This window comes from Garra rufa, chromosome 3 (genome assembly GCF_049309525.1).
Source record: "Garra rufa chromosome 3, GarRuf1.0, whole genome shotgun sequence".
Taxonomy (NCBI): domain Eukaryota; kingdom Metazoa; phylum Chordata; class Actinopteri; order Cypriniformes; family Cyprinidae; genus Garra; species Garra rufa.
In genome coordinates, this window is record NC_133363.1 from 35,247,431 (window position 1) to 35,267,228 (window position 19,798).

General features: G+C 35.5%; 1 protein-coding gene across 1 annotated transcript in view; it reads left to right on the plus strand.

Moving 5' to 3' along the window:
• The window catches only part of ambra1a (autophagy/beclin-1 regulator 1a), a 109,463-nt gene extending 90,068 nt beyond the window's left edge, over positions 1–19,395 (plus strand). Inside the window, exons 18-19 of the mRNA XM_073836008.1 lie at positions 11,550–11,681; positions 15,963–19,395. Of these exons, the coding sequence (XP_073692109.1) occupies positions 11,550–11,681; positions 15,963–16,522 (692 nt within the window). The 3' untranslated portion in view covers positions 16,523–19,395. The remainder of the gene's footprint in view (positions 1–11,549; positions 11,682–15,962) is intronic.
• Positions 19,396–19,798: the final 403 nt, after the last annotated feature.

Below are 19,798 nucleotides of genomic sequence, written 5' to 3' on the forward strand. Positions count from 1 at the left end.
GGGTTAATTTTTTTAGCTGACTAAGGAGTTTATGGTAACCGAATATGTATTTTTCTGAGGTAAATGTGACGTTAAATACAAGATGTTAAATATTGACGTCTTTGCATGGTTGAAACACTGATAGAGCGATTACATGAGCTACAGCGATCTGTCACTCCACATCAAACAGCACCAAAATGCAATTTTTTTTGAATACTGTAATAAAATGAGCACAGTTAAAAATTTAAGACTTTGTTTTATATCAGAAGTAACAAAGCACAAAGCTTATTGTGATTTATTGGATTTCATTAACTGAAAACAGGCTAGACTAATCGATTCTTGTGATTTAAGAATCAAGATTGTTTCATGAAAATGAGCATCGATTAAAACTGAAGAATCTATAGGTTTTACCCAGCCCTATAAAATAACACTGCTACACCAATGCTTTACAGCTTCAATCATGTTTTATTACTCTAGTGCAAATATCAGTCCACGTTTTTAAATCCAACTGTACAAGTTGTCTGATTTACATGTCAATTATTCTTCTACTGAACTGATTATTTAGGCGTATTCTTTCGGATTGTGCTCAGTCCTCAGTTGAGGTGTTTGCATAATGATTTTTTATTGAGGTATCACTTCAATTTATGGAGTATTAGGCTTCATATAAACATAGCTCCCAGTTGCCTTTGTATTATTTGTCATTCTGTGGCGAAAAGCCTGAGAGGTGAAGAGAGAAGATTGGGTGCCGCATTTTGTCTTTTTATGCTAATGGTAATTACAGGGGACAGGAGAGGCCACTCCACTGTGCACCCACCAGCTGAATCTCTTAAGTTAATGTGTGTGTAGTATTGCTCTCATGTTTAATGGTGGTTACTGTAGCTTCAGAGAGAGAATTCATCCCAGAAAATGCTACATTGCATCTCTCTTTCCTGGTACCAGCCATATTCTCTCCTCAGCCAGCCTCCATTACCCATCAGCCCACTTTAGCTCTCTGCTCTTATTACTCTTACTCTTCATGTGTCGCTTTTAGCAGCACGCCACGGCAAACAGATGAATAAGCATGTCTCGATGAAGCTTAACTATTTTGAGGTCCCAGATATAAATCGCAGAAATAAGCAAAGTGACAGATTTAACCCAGCTGACATTAGTATTTTTAGACTGTGGGGCTGTTTAAATGTGCAGTTTTATTTATAAACATGGTAAGCAGACGGAGCCGCTGCTGGAATGATATGTCTGATATAATGCCTGGTGGGAGCTCAGCTTCAGAAGAGTCAGATCACAGTGTGTGCAATATTTAGCACCACATTATTAATAATTAACCCTTTTTCCATAGCTATAGATTGTAAATGTAAATCTGACCATCTGTCTGAAGTTTCCAGTCAAGCTTTATTTATTTGTCAGTTGCACAGCTTACATAAGGTTCACTGGCTTTGAAATACTTAAGATGAGAAAATGTTATTAGAGTCATTAGTGTTGTCAAACACTAATAACACTAATAGTGCTGTCAAAATTAGCATATTAACACAGACTATTAATTTTTTCAGTTTAACAATGTGGGGCTAGGGTTGGCCACCCCACTTACAACTGCTGCTGTCTGTCTGTCTCTTTTTTCTTGACGAGAAGTGCGTTTATGTCGCAGAATGTCTTTACGAGCACATCAAATGGGAGACTTTTCAGGTGCCTGCTGCAACTTCACTTTAGCACCAGGTTCTAGTCAATCAAGCGTAGGAAAGGTACAGGTGATGACGGAGCTTCAGTAGAACAACAGTGAACTGCAGTCAGGTGAGATGTTGTCAGGCTATATGTCAGACAAAAAATGAATTTTCCTGTCCTGTCAGCCATTATACTGTGCTCATAGCATGCACGCTTCAATTACATTTCATATTAAAGCCTGAATGTAACTGCAAGCATGCGTTTCAGATCCGTCAAGTTTAGAAGCAGCTCTTAAAGTAATAGCAGCCAAATAAGCTAATAACCCAGCTGCTGTTAATCAAAGAACAAATAAAAAAAGAGAAAATCAATAACTTTTGAAGCTTTAATTAAATATTTTATTTAGTATTTGATAGCTTTATTCAGTTTCTGTATATTTCCTACTTGCTGAAGGCCACAAATAAATAATGTGTTTATGTGAAGATTGTTTTAAGTTGACTTATTAGATAACTAACAAACTGGTAAGATTTTAAAACAGTTTCATCTTAAATCGGTGTCTTTTATTGCCATCATTATTTATGTAGTGAATCTACATAAGTTTGAACTTGCTTGCAATTGCTTTCTTCACAGAAGCTTTGCATTCAGATATTTTAACTCAAATCAATATTTCATGTCTAATTATTTAGTTTTGTGGCATGTAGCTGCGTAATAAGCAGGATAATGTACACCCAGCCAGTTGTTGTTGCAAAATAAAGCCCTTCAGTCTTATACAACAGCCCTCCGCTTCGTGTCAGGATGCTGATAAGTCTGTCTGGATTTATTCTGTGATAACAGCCGGCTGGATGGATTATCTCTTACTTAAATTAGAAGTTGTTATTTTTTAAAGTCTAATAAATGTTAAATTGATAGCTCTCAATTATACTGTAATGTTTAATGGCTATAGTCAATGATTAAATATTAGGAAAAAATAACTATTTCCTAGAGACATCAGTAATATTGGTATCAGTGATACTCTCATTCAGTCATAAAAAAATATTTAACAAATATTAAAATGCATACTGTCTGTGGTTTCTACATTAATTTGGAAATTGAATGTGAAATTATTGCAATATAAAAGTAGATTTAAAAAATGTAATGTTAGGTGGGATTGCTCACGATTAATTGCGATTATTATTATTATTTTTTTAAATGTGCGATTAGTTAATATTTTAAACAATTGACAGCACTATATTATATACAATACAGTATTGCAATAAAGTTACAGAGAGCTCTAGAGACAAACAATAAATTCAGCAGAAAGTAGTGTTGGTGACTGAATATACCAGTGACGCCTGCCAGATGACACTGTCAAAAACATATTGTGTGGGGGCTGTGTATGGTTTCAAATGTACAATAGCAAGTTTCAGACCTTCTGGTTTGTCTCCTTTTTTCTTATCAGTCTCTCTGTCAGTCCATGCCAATTCAGTTTAATGCTGAGTGTTACTGTAGTTCACAAGTTTCAACACTGTGTATTTTTAAAGCTCTGTCAGAAAAAGAAATTGGTAGAGTGCCGATAACAAACACAGAGAGAGAGAGAGATTTTTTTAAGGCTTATGTTTTTCTCAAGACATCATAAAGTTGGCATTTCGCTTTAACTTATAGAATTACAGGTTAGCAGTTTTTAAGTTTATTAGCTGTAGCTGGAAAGTTGTAGTAGTGGGAACTATGTTAATTCAGTTGGATAAAGGGATTAAAAGCGGGACGGAAGAGGAGGGATAGGGATGAGCTATCAGTACACTGAGCACATGCCGCCCTAGCCAGTACTGCCTAAAGCGTCCTCTAAATTGATTGGCTCTAGCTTTAGGAAGAGTCAAATGAATGTATTTCTATGGAAAATTGAGGGCAAGAATAGAAACAGATGTTCAATTTTAAAGCTGAACCCTGCTAAATGTAGTGATATTTAGGCAGAGTTTTTAAAACAGTGGATGAATAGAAATATAGTGGTGGAACAGGAAGGAGACTGTGAAGTCCCAGAGTACAAGCACAGCCTGAAGCTGTGTGATGTTTGGTAGTTTTATCAAATCTTGGAAAGCTTTGACCTCTGAAGAAATGAATCTCTAAGACTTTTTCAAAAGCTCTCCTTTCAGACTATTGAAGAGTGTACGTCCTTTGTTTAGTCTTGTGTATCTACGCGTTTGACCGAAATAGAAGAAAATACAGTTCTGCTTTTTAACTTGTTCTCAAAAGTATCTTTCAAAGATTTGAAGTCAATAACCTGGCAAACTTTGGCAAAACCAGTCATTATTTCATCCTCAAAAGCGGTACTGTGTCAGCTTGTTCCTTGTAAACGAGATTTGGCTTCTTTGCGAACTGATTAAAATGAACCTGTGTGCTCTTTACTCCTGGACGTTATTTTAGACTAGGTTAGAGCTTGCAAGATTGTAAAAGGCTTTTCAGTATTTTGTAGAATATCAGACTGAATATCAGTGAATGGACAGTGATCTGATGGCCTGGTAGCTTATATACATGCACTTTTCTTTTCAATTAAATTGATTTGCATTTGATTACCTGTCCATTATACATAGCAACAGGTTTCATGGCTGTGCGTGTTTTGTTTTGTGGCGTTTGATTGAGGTCAGATGTGCTGCGTCTTCGCCTGCAGCACCTGTGTGTTTGTGTCTCTGAGGTACTACAGGTGCCAAGAACTTGATGACTCAAAGTTTTAGGGTAGAGAAGTTCACATCTGAGTGTCTCACCTCAAGGAAAGCCATCTTCCCACACAAACAGTGCACACTCCCTGCAGTGAGATCTGTGGGCGAGGGTTAAGTGCGGTATCGTTTTAAACTGCAGTCAGTGAATAAGTTTAGGGTTAGCATTAGCATCCTCTCTGTGCATTTTATGTAATGAATATGAGGAAAGCACATGTTATGTTTACTCTAGTTATTCTAAGAAACACAAAAGAGATGCACAGACGTTCTCTCTCTCTCTCAATTCGTCCCTCACTCTCTCCTCAATCTCTGTCTTTTGAACGCTGAATTCAATGTAAGGTTGTTCATCATTTCAAGTCTTTGTTCGAAATATGCTTTTTGGAATGAACATCCTCACTTAAGCTTTAGATGGCGAAATGAAGAGCCTAGGCAGACCCAAAATTTTAGTTCATGTTCTGGGAATATTTCTTTGCTTTATAGAGATGTGATCTCAGTCCTTCTCTTCTCTCTTCATTTTCATGAGTAGACTGAGTTTACTGACTAATGATAGATTATGCTTCACCTGAACTGCTTTCTGCACCTGTCCTTTTGTTCTGAGAGGCTAAAGCTGTTGATATCTTTGGTGTCATAAGTACATGGTTCATAAAAAGGTATAGTGGCAAGCAGAGTGAAAATAAGCGATATGAGAGCCAATTACTAATGATATGGAAATGTTGTCCTACACTTACCTTTCAAAAGTTTTGGGGTCGGTAAGATTTTTTTTATGTTTTTGAAACTCTTATGCTCACCAAATAGCATTGCATTTTAAAATAACTTACATATTTTAGTATATTTTAGAATTTACTAATATTTTGAAATATAGTATTACAACTGACCTTAAACTGTAGTGTACTGTAATGTACATATGGATCTCTTATGGACCTACTTAGAGCCTATTCATTATAATACATTTTATTTTCTGTTGTTATTATTATTAGTATATCTGTTACATTATTTTACTTCTACCATTCTAATGTTGCATGTTTCATAAAATGTGCACTTAAATGTTATGTTTTTAATAAAACGTTTTACACAAAACTGAATAGCTCTTTTAAATAAAACTGGTAAACCAATTTAAATAGAATTAAGTAAGAGTGGGCAAATAAAATGTCCACCCAGTTGAAAAATAAGTACACTTCCATAATTGACTTAAAGTGCTCTATTTTCACACACTAATTTAGTACTTAATATAGTCAAAATTATTCTTTAGTACTTCTTAAAATAATCTTAAGGACATCTAAGTGTACTCAAATGTACTATTTTGGGACACCATGAATATGAAATAAAATGTGCTTTTAACATACTATTTCTGTATTATAAAATGTATTTAGTTACCACTTGTAACTTGTACACTTGAACCCATCTTTCATACAGTAGTGGGTTCAAGTATACTACAAGTGGTAACTAAATACATTTTACTTCATATTCATGGTGTCTCAAAATAGCACAGTTTGAGTACACTTAGATGTTCTTCAGATTATCTTAAGAAGTACTAAAGAATCATTTTTAGTATATTAAGTACAAAATTAGTGTGTAAAAATAGAGCACTTTTTTCGCCTCTGCAAACTGGCAGTTTCTGCTGGAAAAAATATTTATAAAAAGACAAAGGACAAACAAACTTCCAATAAACATGTCGATATTAATGTTTATAGCGATGTAAGCATAAAGACCAATACCACTTTGACATTAAGAATGGTGAAACAAACAAACACTTATTGAATGCACTTATAAATTGTATTTTGCATTAAAGCTAATGTGTTATCAGCTTGGGTTGTGTTGTGCAAAACATGACCTGAGTGTTTAGGTTTGCAAACCTACACTACCAGTCAAAAGTTTTAATGTTTTTTAAAGAAGTCTCTTCTGCTCACTGAGCCTGCATTTATTTGATCCAAAATACAGAAAAGGCAGTAATATTGTGAAATATTTTTACTATTTAAATGAACTGCTTTCTATTTGAATATATTTTAAAATGTAATTTATTCCTGTGATCAAAGCTAAATTTTCAGCATCATTACTCCAGTCTTCTCACATGATCCTTCAGAAATCATTCTAATATGCTGATTTTTAATATTTAAAACATGTTACATTTCTTTGCGATTCTTTGATGAATAGAAAGGTCCAAATATCAGCATTTATCTGAATAAAATGGCTTTTTTTTTTATTATACACTATACCCTTCAAAAGCTTGGTGCCAGTATTTTTATTTTTTATTTTTTGGGGAAAGAAATTATAGAAATTAATACTTTTATTTAGCAAGGATGCTTTAAATTGATCAAAAGTGATGATAAAGACATTTCTAATGTTACAAAAGATTTCTATTTCAGATAAATGCTGTTCTTCTGAACTTTCTATTCATCAAAGAAACCTGAAAAAAATCTACTCTGTTTTCAACATATTAATAATAATAATAATAATAATAAATGTGTTTTGAGCAGCAAATCAGAATAGTAGAGATATTTCTGAAGGATCATGTAACTGGAGTAATAATGCTAAAAATTCAGCTTTGAAATCACAGGAATAAATTACATTTTGAAATATATTCAAATAGATAACAGTAATTTTAAATAGTTAAAATATTTCAGAATTTTACTATTTTTGCTGTACTTTGGATCAAATAATTGCAGTCTTGGTGAGCAGAAAGAGCAGAAAAATCTTTAATTTCTGATGCATTATGGTGGCTTATTTTGGGTTTAGGTCCTTTTGATCATTGAAATGGGAGGATTTAGTCTTATACCACATGTGATTGTTAGCCCTGATTTTCCAACAGTTAATGGAAATACCTGACAAAAGCCTGAAATCAAAGTTAAATCACGTAAGGGACTACTGCTATATTTGAATTCTGAAAGACAATGTGAAAGAAGCGCTGATGCCTGAAAGATATTTAGCAGGTGAAATATCTAGGCCTGTCTGCTTTCTAAGTCCTGTAAGTGTGAAATGTGTTTTGACTGGAACTGACGTTGGTGACCACAGACAGTTTTGTAGTGTGAAAAGAACAGCAATCTGATGGAGTTGTGCAGTGTATGGAAGGCATTACCAATTTCCTGTTCAGTTTTTTTATATGTGAAGTCATTGTGATTTTTTTTTTGGGGGGGGGGGGGGGGGGGGTTGGGAGGTGTGATTTGGCATTAAAAACTTTCTTACACTCAAATGCCTTATCATACTTCAGTGGTCAGAGATTAGATGGCCAGCCTCATTATCTGACTTCATGATGCTTAGACACCTCAATTCTCCTTTACAGAGGAATAAGCTTGAGCTGTCATAGGCAGAATACCAGCCAAAGGTCAGGGGAGCTTTCATAATCTCTCCTCCTCCCTTCTTTCTCTCATTGTCCTTTCACCTTTTTAATATGCATGCATATCTCTATACGTGTGTGTTTACTATAGAAAACAGCTCATTTCCCTGTGTTTGAATAGCTAGTGTTGTTGATATCCAGTGACTCATGCACCTTTAAGGGGATTTACTGTACAGTCTGTCAAAACATTCATGTGAAGCACTGTGGTCTCAGAAGAGTAAATCCTCACATTTCCATTCTGACATTGATGGGCTGTTTGTCTGATACTGAAAGCTTGTTTGTGAGAGGATTGTGCAGTATAAGTGGTGTTCGTGTAGCAAACCGGCCAACAGGAAAGCTGTACGAATTAGTTCTTAAAGAACAGAGATGATTCTTTCTTTCTTTCTACCTTTTACTCATTCAACACACACCCACAGACACCCCTAGACACTCACTATTTTGGAGGTATAACAGATGTTATGTGTTAGATAAATAATTAATATATAGCTCAAAGACAGTCTTTGCACCACAGCAAAATGTATTCCTTACAGAAGCCTGTGGGTGCAGTCATTGCAGAGAGATTACTTTTTCATTGTTCAGTCAGCACAAACCCCATGAGGAGATGCTCCGCACAGAGCCATTTAATTGTCTCACATGTGGACTGATATTGGCATGTCATTAGCTCTGTATGAACAAAAATGCTGATATGATAATAGTGCTGCACACTGGGTACCATTGGCTCAGTCACAGAGCTGCATTCAGGGCTATGACAGATCCCCCTGAATGACGTCATTGTAAATGGTTGGGCCAGATCTCAGTGTTCTTTGGTTTTTAAAGAAGAATTGTTCTTCTGCAAACAAGAACAAGCTACTGTCCACAAACAGCCTGTGAGAAATAAAATGATTATTAATATGTTTAAAAAAAAAACAGCAAAAAAAGATAATGGCAGAAAATTACCAGTATCTTTTTCATTAAGTTTTTTGATTTGCTTCAACCCTAAAACAAAATGAAATGCGTAATTCTGTACACTGGTGTGTGTTTTTATACTTATTTTCTTAGTGTATCTGAAAATATTGTTGTTTCTATATTGGTTAGGTATTTTTTTTATGTTTTTAAAAAAAAGTCTCTTTATATTTAAATAAAAAATACACTTTAAACAGGAATTTTATTGCAGTTCAAAAGAACTGTTTTCTTTTTTAATGTAATTTCAGTATATTTACTGTAAAAACATCTCTTGTTATTATCATTATTGAATAACAGTTGCGCTGTTTTCGCGGAACCTTAATTTTTTGGTCATATAAAAGTTTTAAAGAACAACATTTATTTAACAGAAATCTTTTGTAACATGCTTTTACTGTAACTTTTATTCAAATGAATGTATCATTGCTGAATAAAAGTATTATTTCTTAAAAAAACAATCTGACTTCTGAACAGTAATGTAGATTAAAACAGCAAACATTTAAAATTTGATAAACTAAATGCTAACTTATTTATTTTCCTTTTTTTTTTTACACTGTTTTCCTCTGACATTGTCTCACTAGCTCCTTTGCAGCCTCCAGTGTTAGGAAGGTTACTTTGGATTACAATTTACAGATTACAATTTACCCTATTTAAAATATAATAAGTAGTGTAACTATTTCAATTACTATATTAAAGTGATGTAACTGATTACTTTTTGGTTACGTTTATAAATTTACATTTCTAAATGTTTTTTTTTTTTTTTTTTTTTACATTTTAAGCAGGCAGGGTTAACCTGGTACTCAACACTGATAACTTTTAAAATCCTTCATCACTTGAGTTAAAATTATAATAATTGAATTTTGAAACAAAACCACCAGAAAATCAGACTTTATCACGTTTTTACTTTGAAATTGTTCTGTGGTTAAATACATTAAAAATCATAAGACATAGTATAATAACTATGATAATCTTTTTGAAATCAAATATTTGCATAGCTAAGACAGCAAACACTGGCATCTAACAATCCATTGGAAAAGCGGTCCCACTTTACATTAGGTGGCCTTAACTACTATGTACTTACATTTAAATTAATCATTTGGTACAATGTAGTTATTGTGTACATACATGTTTTTACATTGTAATTATCTTTTGTTAAAAACCTATATGTAATTACATTTGTAATTAATTTCTGTAATTACCACTGTTGACCCATCCCTTACACTCTAACCCACCCTTAAACCTACCCATACCGCCAAACCTGTCCCTAACCTTACCCACATCCCACCTTAATAGAAGCAAAAGCGTTTTGCAATGCAACATGACCACATTGAGTACATTGTACTTATTTTTTGATGTAAGTACATAATAGTTAAGGCCACCTAATATAAAGTGTGACCGAAAAAACTTTTAATTTTAAAAATAAAGCATATACACAAACCCAAATAGGAAATAAAACAGTTATCAAATAAACGTGTGTCCTATTCTGTGTCCTAAACATTCTCTCCTGAACTCCTGAAACATTATGGTCTCATGTTTTAGAGCAGTCAGTGCAATTTTGGATCAAATCTGTATGTGTGGGAATCTATCTAGATGTAACGCCTTTGCAATTGTTAACATTTTCATAAGTAACTGAAATTAATTACACATTAATTACAGTTAAATTTATTTTTTAATTAAATTACGTAATTACTTTACACACAACTATTTACTCCCCAACACTGGCAGACTCCTAGTTTGAAAACCACTGTATTAGCAAACAGACCACCATGTTCAGATCAAATACACTTTCATAAAGGAAATGCTGTGTCCTCCTTTTGTTTTGCATTTTGTGCTCAGCATGTGTTAAAGCCGTGTGGTGATGGCAAACAGCGACCAACTGGCATTAGTGGTCTCCCACTGGCCTTAGTCACTAGTGATCCAAGAGAATTGGGTTGTGTTGGGTCCAGATGGCAGAGGTGATGTGCAGGTTCTGTATTGTTGGAGAGCTGTTGTCCAGAAAAGGATGAACTCACATGAGGCAAGCATGAGCATGCTGAGCACAATTAGAGGCATTTTACAGGAAGCACAATGAGCATTCATATTGTAAATTAGTGACCTTAACCATGAGTCTAGTTAGGTAAAAGAGAGACTATTCAATCACATTAAAACTCTTTAAAACAGGAAGTTCAGCCTGCAAGCCAAAATGAGCTTAAACAGCGGAAGGTATTCGTCACAGCAAGTCCATTAGTGTAACCGCATTAATGCACTGAATTACGAATTATGAAATTATTTTTTATCGATTCTTAACATGGAATCTGTGTTTAACAGATAAGCACACATGGCATTACTGCTCTTTCACTTTATTTCCTACAGTTAATGTAGCTGTTGTGCTCCAGGTATAAGAAAATACTGGGATAATACCCCCATACTGAGATAAGGATAATTCCTCTCCATTATTCATGACTGATGGTGTTTTGTTCTGTGCCTCTAGTTGTCTATTTTATGACTTGTTCATCTGATAACTACATTTGGATTGTTTATGGATTTTCAGTTTCATGGGAAAATGTAAATGTTAAACATAAGCAAGCACTACAAAAAGCTGTAATAATAAAAGGAGTGTAAAATATTGTAGTGGCACTTCATTCTGCCGCAGAGTGAGAATGAAGACCCAGTACAAATACAAAAATATAATGCAACATATGCAAGCATTCAGAGTTTGAAGAAAGCAATCCAATATTAGTTGAGTCATAACAATACCATTCTCCACAAAAATATGAATACAAAAATGATGAATATTATTTACTCACATGCTCAAACAGTGTTTCTTTTTGCTTTATCATTTTGCCACTAAACTGTGCAATTTTATCAACCTTTTGTTTGTTTTTCTTTATCACAATTGCTTTTTTTATGTTGAAAATCAGAAAAAGCAACTAGGGTGTTTTAGAAACAAATGATGAAATGCTGAAATTATCTTTCTTTATCAGCTGCAGACACTCTGGATTTAGAGATTCTCCCAGAGGATTCTGGGTCTGAGGTGGTACCAGAGACGCCCCCCCACAGTCGACCTCAGGAAGATGAAGGGTCAGATCTCACTGAACCCAGTACAGACAGCACAGGTAACCAACCAATACATCACAATAATGAACAGAAAGCACCTATGTGATATTGATTTTGGTCATGGAACTGTTATCAACCAGTCAGAAGTCACGGTTAGGTTTTAAGCGACATGTTATAAACTTAAAGGGATAAGTTCACCCAAAAATGAAAATTTGATGTTTATCTGCTTACCCCCAGGGCAATCCTTGATGTAGGTGACTTTGTTTCCTCAGCGGAACACAAACAAAGATTTTTAACTCAAGCTGTTGCAGTCTGTCAGTCATATAATGGCAGTCAATGGGAACCATGGTTTGAGAGTCAAAAAAACATACATAGACAAAACCAAATGAAACCCTGCGGCTCGTGTTGATACATAGAGGTCTTAACACACAAAACAATCAGTCTGTGCAAGAAACTGAACAGTATTTATATAATTTTTTACCTCTGATCCACCGCCTCCTAACTATTGAGCCTTATGAAGTTATGGTTGCTTGCTCTTCATCGCACGCCGGCTGTGAACGCGCTCAGGACAGTTGGACATTGTTGTGGATCAGAGGTAAAAAATGATATAAATACTGTTCAGTTTTTTTGCACAGATCAATTGTTTTGTGTGTTAAGACCTCAATGTATCGTCACGAGCCACAGGGTTTACTTTGGTTTTGTCTGTGTATGTTTTTTTTGGCTCTCAAAGCTGTGGGTCCCTTTGACTGCCATTATATGACTGACAGACTGCAACAGTTTGAGTTAAAAATCTTTGTTTGTGTTCTACTGAAGAAACAAAGTCACCTACATCTTGGCTGCTCTGGGGGTAAGCAAATAAACATCACATTTTCTTTTTTGGGTGAACTATTTCTTAAACAGCAACATTCTCATTAGCGTACAGTATAATTACCCTCTGACTGTAGCATTGGTTTATGGTTAGGTTAGATTTTTGGTAAGGACTATGATTAGTTAGGGATGATTTTCTATGATAAAGGAAAGACATTTAAAAGAGAGAAGTAGAACAACTATGTTCACCTTGGTAGGTAACATTGCTAATGGACGTCCGCAATGGCAGTTTATTTTGGACCAGAGCTAGGTTTGCAAGAAAAATTGTTCATGTGGAAGCTGTCATGGACTTGGGAGCGCACCATGGTACAGAACCCGAGATTACCTGTAGGAAGTGATCTGAGTTGCTTGAAATTGAAATGACTCTAATTTGGGTCCACATTTGTTTAGAAAGTAAGCATGCATTCGTTTTAGCCACTGACAGTGTCATTAGTGTCTTTAGAGAGTCAGTGTGCAGTATAATTGTGCAGCATGAGTGCAATTAGAGTGACAAATGAATGGTTTGCAATCAGCTGTCTCCTCAAGAGACTGTTTGTGAACAGCAGAAAGCCACCTTCATGCAACGCACATAGATACAAATGTTGTTCATCTTGCTATGCATAATAGTGGCAAATATATACCGTCAAACCAAAAATTATTCAGACACCAGATATAATTTTTTTTACTAGTGGGTGCAGGACACTATAGTTCATTTATATAAGTGGGGACAGCAATATAAAGTAAACTGTGACATATTATAACCTCAGATTCTTACCCCAGATACAGTGGACTACAAGTAAAATTGATCAAAATTTAGGACCAATCATTATTCAGACACTTTGACCTGACCATGTTTTGTTTAATTGTTTTTTCTTTAATTGCAAGGGCAACCTTTTTACACCACAAACTAAACAAAATTAAGCATTGCTTGGTAATTGGTCAACAAAGTATTGATTGTAAATATTGTCATGCTAACAGTTGTCTGAATTTTTGGTTAATTGCAATCTGTTACAAGGTCATATGTTTGCTTTTGACATTGGTAGAGACATAAACTGAAGTGCACCCAACCACCCTATCATTTTTGCACTTATAGTCACCTAAAGCAGTGTTTTTTAACCTTTTTTGAGCCAAGGTACATTTTTAATTGAAAAAAATCACAAGGCACATTAACAATCGAAACTGTAAAAAAATGAAACTCTGTAGCCTATATTAACAATATACAGCCGTTCTTATCGAAGTGTCTTGAACAGGAATCAAATAAACACAAAGAAAAAAGTATTTTATGATCTTTCATATTGCTTCTGCTTTCAAAAAAAAAGTGCAATTAACAATATACAGTCATTCTTATCAAAGTGTCTTGAATAGGAATCAAATAAACACAATGAAAACAGTCTTTTTTGATCTTTCATATTTCTACCTACTCAGTGTGAAACCTGGGCCTGTTTGGATGAACACAGAGCTGATATCCTGGCAGGAATTGAAGAAAGACACACATGAAGCTCTTCCTCAACAGCTCTTAGTCTCTCTCTGTTTTTAGTTTTTATAGCAGTCAGGGTTGAGAAGCTTGACAATGGCATATTATTCACAGACAATAACTTATTAGTTTTCAAAAAATGTTTTAGACCAATTAGGTAAAATTTAATCATTTCCCACGGCACACCTGACGATCTCTCACGGCACACTAGTGTACCGCGGCACAGTGGTTGAAAAACACTGACCTAAAGTCTTTATTTATAGCTTATGGTAGCCAACATATTTATAATTCATAAAAGAGTTTTTTTATTGTTAGTATATTTAATTGACAATAATTACACAATTTTGATTTTGTGAACCAACACAACTCTTAATCACGGATCAATTTATTTTATTATTTATTATATTCCAAATCCTGCTGCACCACAGAGTGCCACTTAACATAGTTTACCATAAAATCACATCTTACCATTTGCTCTGTTTTGTCAAACACCGTACTTCAAACTCATTAATGCAACTTTGTTAATTCCTGAAGTGAACTTTTGTATTAACTCTTTTGGACTGCTGTCTTGAATTGGGTGCATTAGCCCACCTGTGAATTGTTCTAAACGTGGCGCTGCGCGTCTCCTCCGATGTGCAACTATCTTCCGTCCATGTATTAAATGTGCGTCCTTGAAAGCATGCAGTTTTCTAACGTAGCCCATTTACTTTAACTTCTTAGGTAATATATACATCTTTTTTGTGCTTTTTGTCATGTGCTGTCCATGTTTATGATGACGTAAAAAAGTTCAATAGAATCATTCGAATTCAGACCTTAGCAAAGGTGTCCAGTGTTAAAGCCCCTTTAGATTATGTATAGCACAGCACAAGTCACTTGTGGAGCGCACCATTCATTTACAATTCAGAAAACGAATGAAAAAATTTAACTATCAGTACGTGAATTAAAAAGTGAAGAAATCCAGAGCTTGAAAGGGTTGTTGATGCTGATGCAAACATCTGAAACACACTCTCATATTCACTCTAACTGTACTTGATCCAAAGTGCCTAAACACTAGATGAGGATCAAAGAATTGAGTTTGCAGAAACAGTTGATGAATAATTTAGAGCCAATTGTGGTGCTTTAATTTATAAGCTCTCAATTCCACTTTTTCTCCTAAAGGCCAACCAGCCTTATTGCTTTGTTCAATTCAATTCTATTCAATTCAAGTTTATTTGTATAGCGCTTTTCACGATACAAATCACTGGTACAATTTAGTGGGTACAGGATCTAATAGGCATGTTGTTGGTTTAGATGTGGTGATAAGTTTATTTAATTCTTCCTGTTCTATAGTTGTGAAGCACTGCAGTTTTTCTTTGGTTGAACTGATTAATGCTGAAGTATCAGTTGCTGTAGTATCTATATTTGTTATTGTATTTCTGATGTTGTCTATTTTATCAGTAAAGAAATTCATAAAGTCATTACTATTAAACTGTGCAGGAATATTTAGGTCAGGTGGCGTTTGGTTATTTGTTAATCTAGCCACTGTGCTAAATAAAATTAGCACAAAAAAAATATATATATTTTTTTTTTTCTATTAGTTGGTGGATGTACTCGGCTCTAGCAGCTTTTAAAGCCTGTCTATAGCTGGACATACTGTTTTTCCATGCAGTTCTAAAAACTTCCAAGTTAGTTTTTCTCCATTTACGCTCAAGATTACGAGTTTCTTTTTTGAGAGAATGGGTATTACTGTTGTACCATGGCACAGTACGTTTTTCTCTAACCTTTTTTAGCTTGACGGGGGCAACAGCTTCTAATGTATTAGAGAAGATAGTGCCCATGTTACTAGTCATTTTGTCTAGTTCATGTGTATTTATGGGTACACAGAGCAGTTGAGATAAATCAGGCAGGTTATTTGTGAACCTATCTTTGGTAGCAGGAAACTTCCTACTAAAGTTTATTGATCCCAAATAGCAAGTTGGACTGTTTACCCTGTACTCTGGTATTTCTTGAACAACTCAATGGTTTTTCCCCTCTCTCTCAGGTCAGGCTGAGTATGTTTCTCATATCCGAAGGCTAATGGCTGAGGGAGGGATGACAGCGGTTGTCCAGCGTGAGCAGAGCACCACAATGGCTTCCATGGGCAGCTTTGGCAACAACATCATCGTCAGCCACCGAATTCATCGTGGCTCCCAGACAGGAGCGGACACACAAAGCCATACTAGTTTGAGCCCCACCCCTGGGCCCTCCTCTAGTGAGTCTTTGGCTGGAGCTGCAGGTTCGTACTCCCGCGTCCTCTCCAGCACGCTGGGGCTTCATTCCAACACAGCTCAGGGCACCTCTAGAGCCATAGACCTAGCGCCCCTCATAGAACAGGAAAGACTCCTTTCACAGGAGTTTTCACCTCTTTTCTCATCTGCTCTAGACACAAATGAACCTTTTGCTTCCATGGAAACAGACAATGAGTTGGAGGGGGAGGAGCTCCAAGACTTTGCACACCTCCCTTCATCTTTACTCTCATCGTCACCCTCTCTTTCTCCAGTGAATAACAGTAACTACAGCAACAGCGATAGTAGTTACCACGGAGATGAGTATGGGCGGTGAAAGGGGCGGGTTTGGAGGGGATTCATCATTGACCACACGACCGAAACTTCCAGAAATATTTGCACTCGACCCATGTGTTCCTCTCTCTTCTCTCCATTAGCGTTCATTGAAAGGACAAAAACTAAACGCTTTGTTCATCTACATTCTCTTTCAAATGTATCATTGGAAGCTGTTGCTTTGAGCAGAAACTTAAAATTTCCTCGGGCAGTCTAGGAGTCCATAATGTTACAAAACCTAGTCACATTCTCAACCACTTGGTTATGTTACTGTTAGTTAATTTAGAACCAAGAGTCATTGGTGTTGAATAAAGGACTATTTTTAGATAATGACTGGTGCATTTTAGTTCAGGATTTTTATTAAGAGTTGAAAAGAACATACCCTGTTTTTTTAGGCCTTTGGAATGAAGATGAAGAAGACAGAGTTGTATACAAATTTATATTTTGAATAGTTCGTTCTGTCACATTAAAGGGAAGGTTCGCCCAAAAATTAAAATTACATCATTAATTACTCACCCTCATGTCCTTCCAAACCCGTAAAACCTTCGTTTATCTTCGAAACACAAATTAAGATATTTTTTATGAAATCTGAGAGCTTTCTGACCTTGCATATACAGCTATGCAACTGATACGTTTAAGACCCAGAAAGGTAGTAAGGACATTGTTTAAATATTCCATGTGATATCAGTGGTTTAACCTTAATTTTATGATGCTATGAGAATACTTTTTGTGCGCAAAGAAAACAAAAATAATGACTTCAACTATTTTTTTCTCTTCCGGGTCAAATAACATTGTTATTTTTGTTTTCTTTGCGCACAAAAAGTATTCTCGTAGCTTCGTGAAATTACGGTTGAACCACTGATGTCACACGGACTAATTTAAAGGAAAAGTTCACTTCCAGAACAAAAATTTACAGATAATGTAGTCACCCTGTTGTCATCCAAGATGTTCATGTCTTTCTTTCTTCAGTCGTAAAGAAATTGATTTTTGAGGAAAACATTTCAGGATTTTTCTTCATATAGTGGACTTTTATGGTGCCCCGAGATTGAACTTCTATAAAGCAGTTTAAATGCAGTTGTAAACGATCCCAGCCGAGGAACAAGGATCTTATCTATTGAAGCAATTTATATACTTTTTAACCTCAAACACTCGTCTTGTCTTGTTCTGCCTGAACTCTGTTTTTTCCGGTTCAAGACAGTTCTTAGAAAATAGGACGGGAGTTTTTCAACATACCCTAACTGTTTTGAACGGGAAAAACAGAGTTCCGGCAAGACAAGCATTTGAGGTTAAAAAGTATATAAATTGTATTTTTTTTTTTTAAACGATTGTTTCGCTAGATAAGACCCTTCTTCTTCAGCTGGGATCGTTTACAACCGCATTTTGGTTTGTTTGAAGTCGCATTTAAACTGCATTTTGTAAGTTCAAACTCCATAGAAGTCCACTATATTGAGAAAAATCCAGAAATGTTTTCCTCAAAAAACAATTTCTTTATGACTGAAGAAAGAAAAACATGAACATCTTGGATGACAAGGGGATGAGTATTTGTATTTGTAAATTTTTGTTCTTGAAATAAACTTTTCCTTTAACGATGTCCTTATTACCTTTCTGGGCCTCTCGGATTTAATCCAAATTATCTTAATTTGTGTTTCCGAAGAGGAATGAAGGTCTTACGGGTTTGGAACATCATGAGGGTGAGTAATTAATGAGAGAATTTAAATTTTTTTGGGTGAACTATCCCTTTAAGATCTGACGTCCATTTGCATCCTCATCATCAACTCTCTTCTATGTGGTCAAGTCAGTCTCATTTGCACTCACTGTTACCAAGGAAGCACCTCAATTATCAGACTTTGCCCCAAATGAAAAGAACGACGGCTTCTTAAAAAGGGTCTTCCCTTCCCTGTTTACAGTAAAGTGCTTCTCAACACGATGTGATAAACGTCACACTCAGAGCCTCAACAGGGAAGCGGTGAAGTCTGACAGGTGTGTGTATGTGAGAGAGACTCTATCCCAGTTCTGTCAGCTACTGTAGATTTTCAAAGCCTATTGAAAGTTAAGCAGGCACCTGACAACAACCGAGTTGCATCCTTCGCTTTTATTTCTTATGTAGCACTCTGCTTCCTATGCTTCCTGCTCTCTCAGAAAACATTTCTGAGGTGTATGTGTGTATGTTTTCAGAAAGCTTATCTGTTGAACCTCAAATCCTGCCTTTTGATTTTCAGAATTTTCACCACACTTTGACTTCAGCGTGTTCATAAAAAAATAACCAATCACAGTGTCTAATATGCTGAAGTGTACCTTATGTATATCTTCATGATGGGTTTTAGTGTTAAAACTTTGTCCAGTGGTCTGGTGCACACAGTGCTACAGTAGTGCATAGGGAAGGCAGATGTTTGGATGAATGTTTCTAAGTGAATGTTTGTGAGTTGTTGTTTTTTTTTTATTCACAGGCTTAATGCATTATGTTCTGCATTAATATGGAGAGGCTCTCTCTGCTTCTTTTGGCAAACCACTTTATCCTGAAAATGAATGTCTGGAGGTGTCTCTTGAATCAAGTCAGAGCACAACTCGCAGCTTTGGTAAACAGTGTAACCTCTGCTTTAGAGCTCAGCTCACTGGCCTCCTACAGTAAAAACGTAATTTTAGTGCTCATTCTGCACCTGAAGAAAAATTACAGCAGCAGCAGCTCTTTTGATTGATTATGTACTTAACATTAAAAAGTGACTATTTTTGGTCCTTTCTTTGTTTGTTTTTCTGTTTGTTAGTTTTTTTTTAAACCATGTTATTAATATGTTTTTCTTTTAAAGGAAAGAAAGTGATATTGCGTTGATCTGCATTCTGGGAAACACAGTTCTCTATGTGATTTAAATGGAATAAAATGATAACAGACATACCGTGTTAATGTTTGTTTGTGTGTAGACAGCGATTAGTATTAAAATGCTCATCTACTAATGTTTTGTTTATATTTGTATTTCTGTTATGGTCCTGCAGATGTCGGTGACCAGGATAAGAGATGTCTCACATCACACCTATTGAATCATGCAAATCTTGTAAGACATTCAGATGTTATTAGATCCACCATATTTAATTGATTATATACCGTAAGCCTTTTCAGTCAGACACTTAGCTACACATTAGCCTTGTTGCTCCTGAGCTGACTTCAGATCAGTGCTGACTGCTTTAGGATTACGCCTTTCATGTAAGTAGATTATATTCAGATGATTCCAGAACTGTGAGTGAGACGATAACGAAATGGTGTTCGCTGTGCTACGATGGAGAGGGT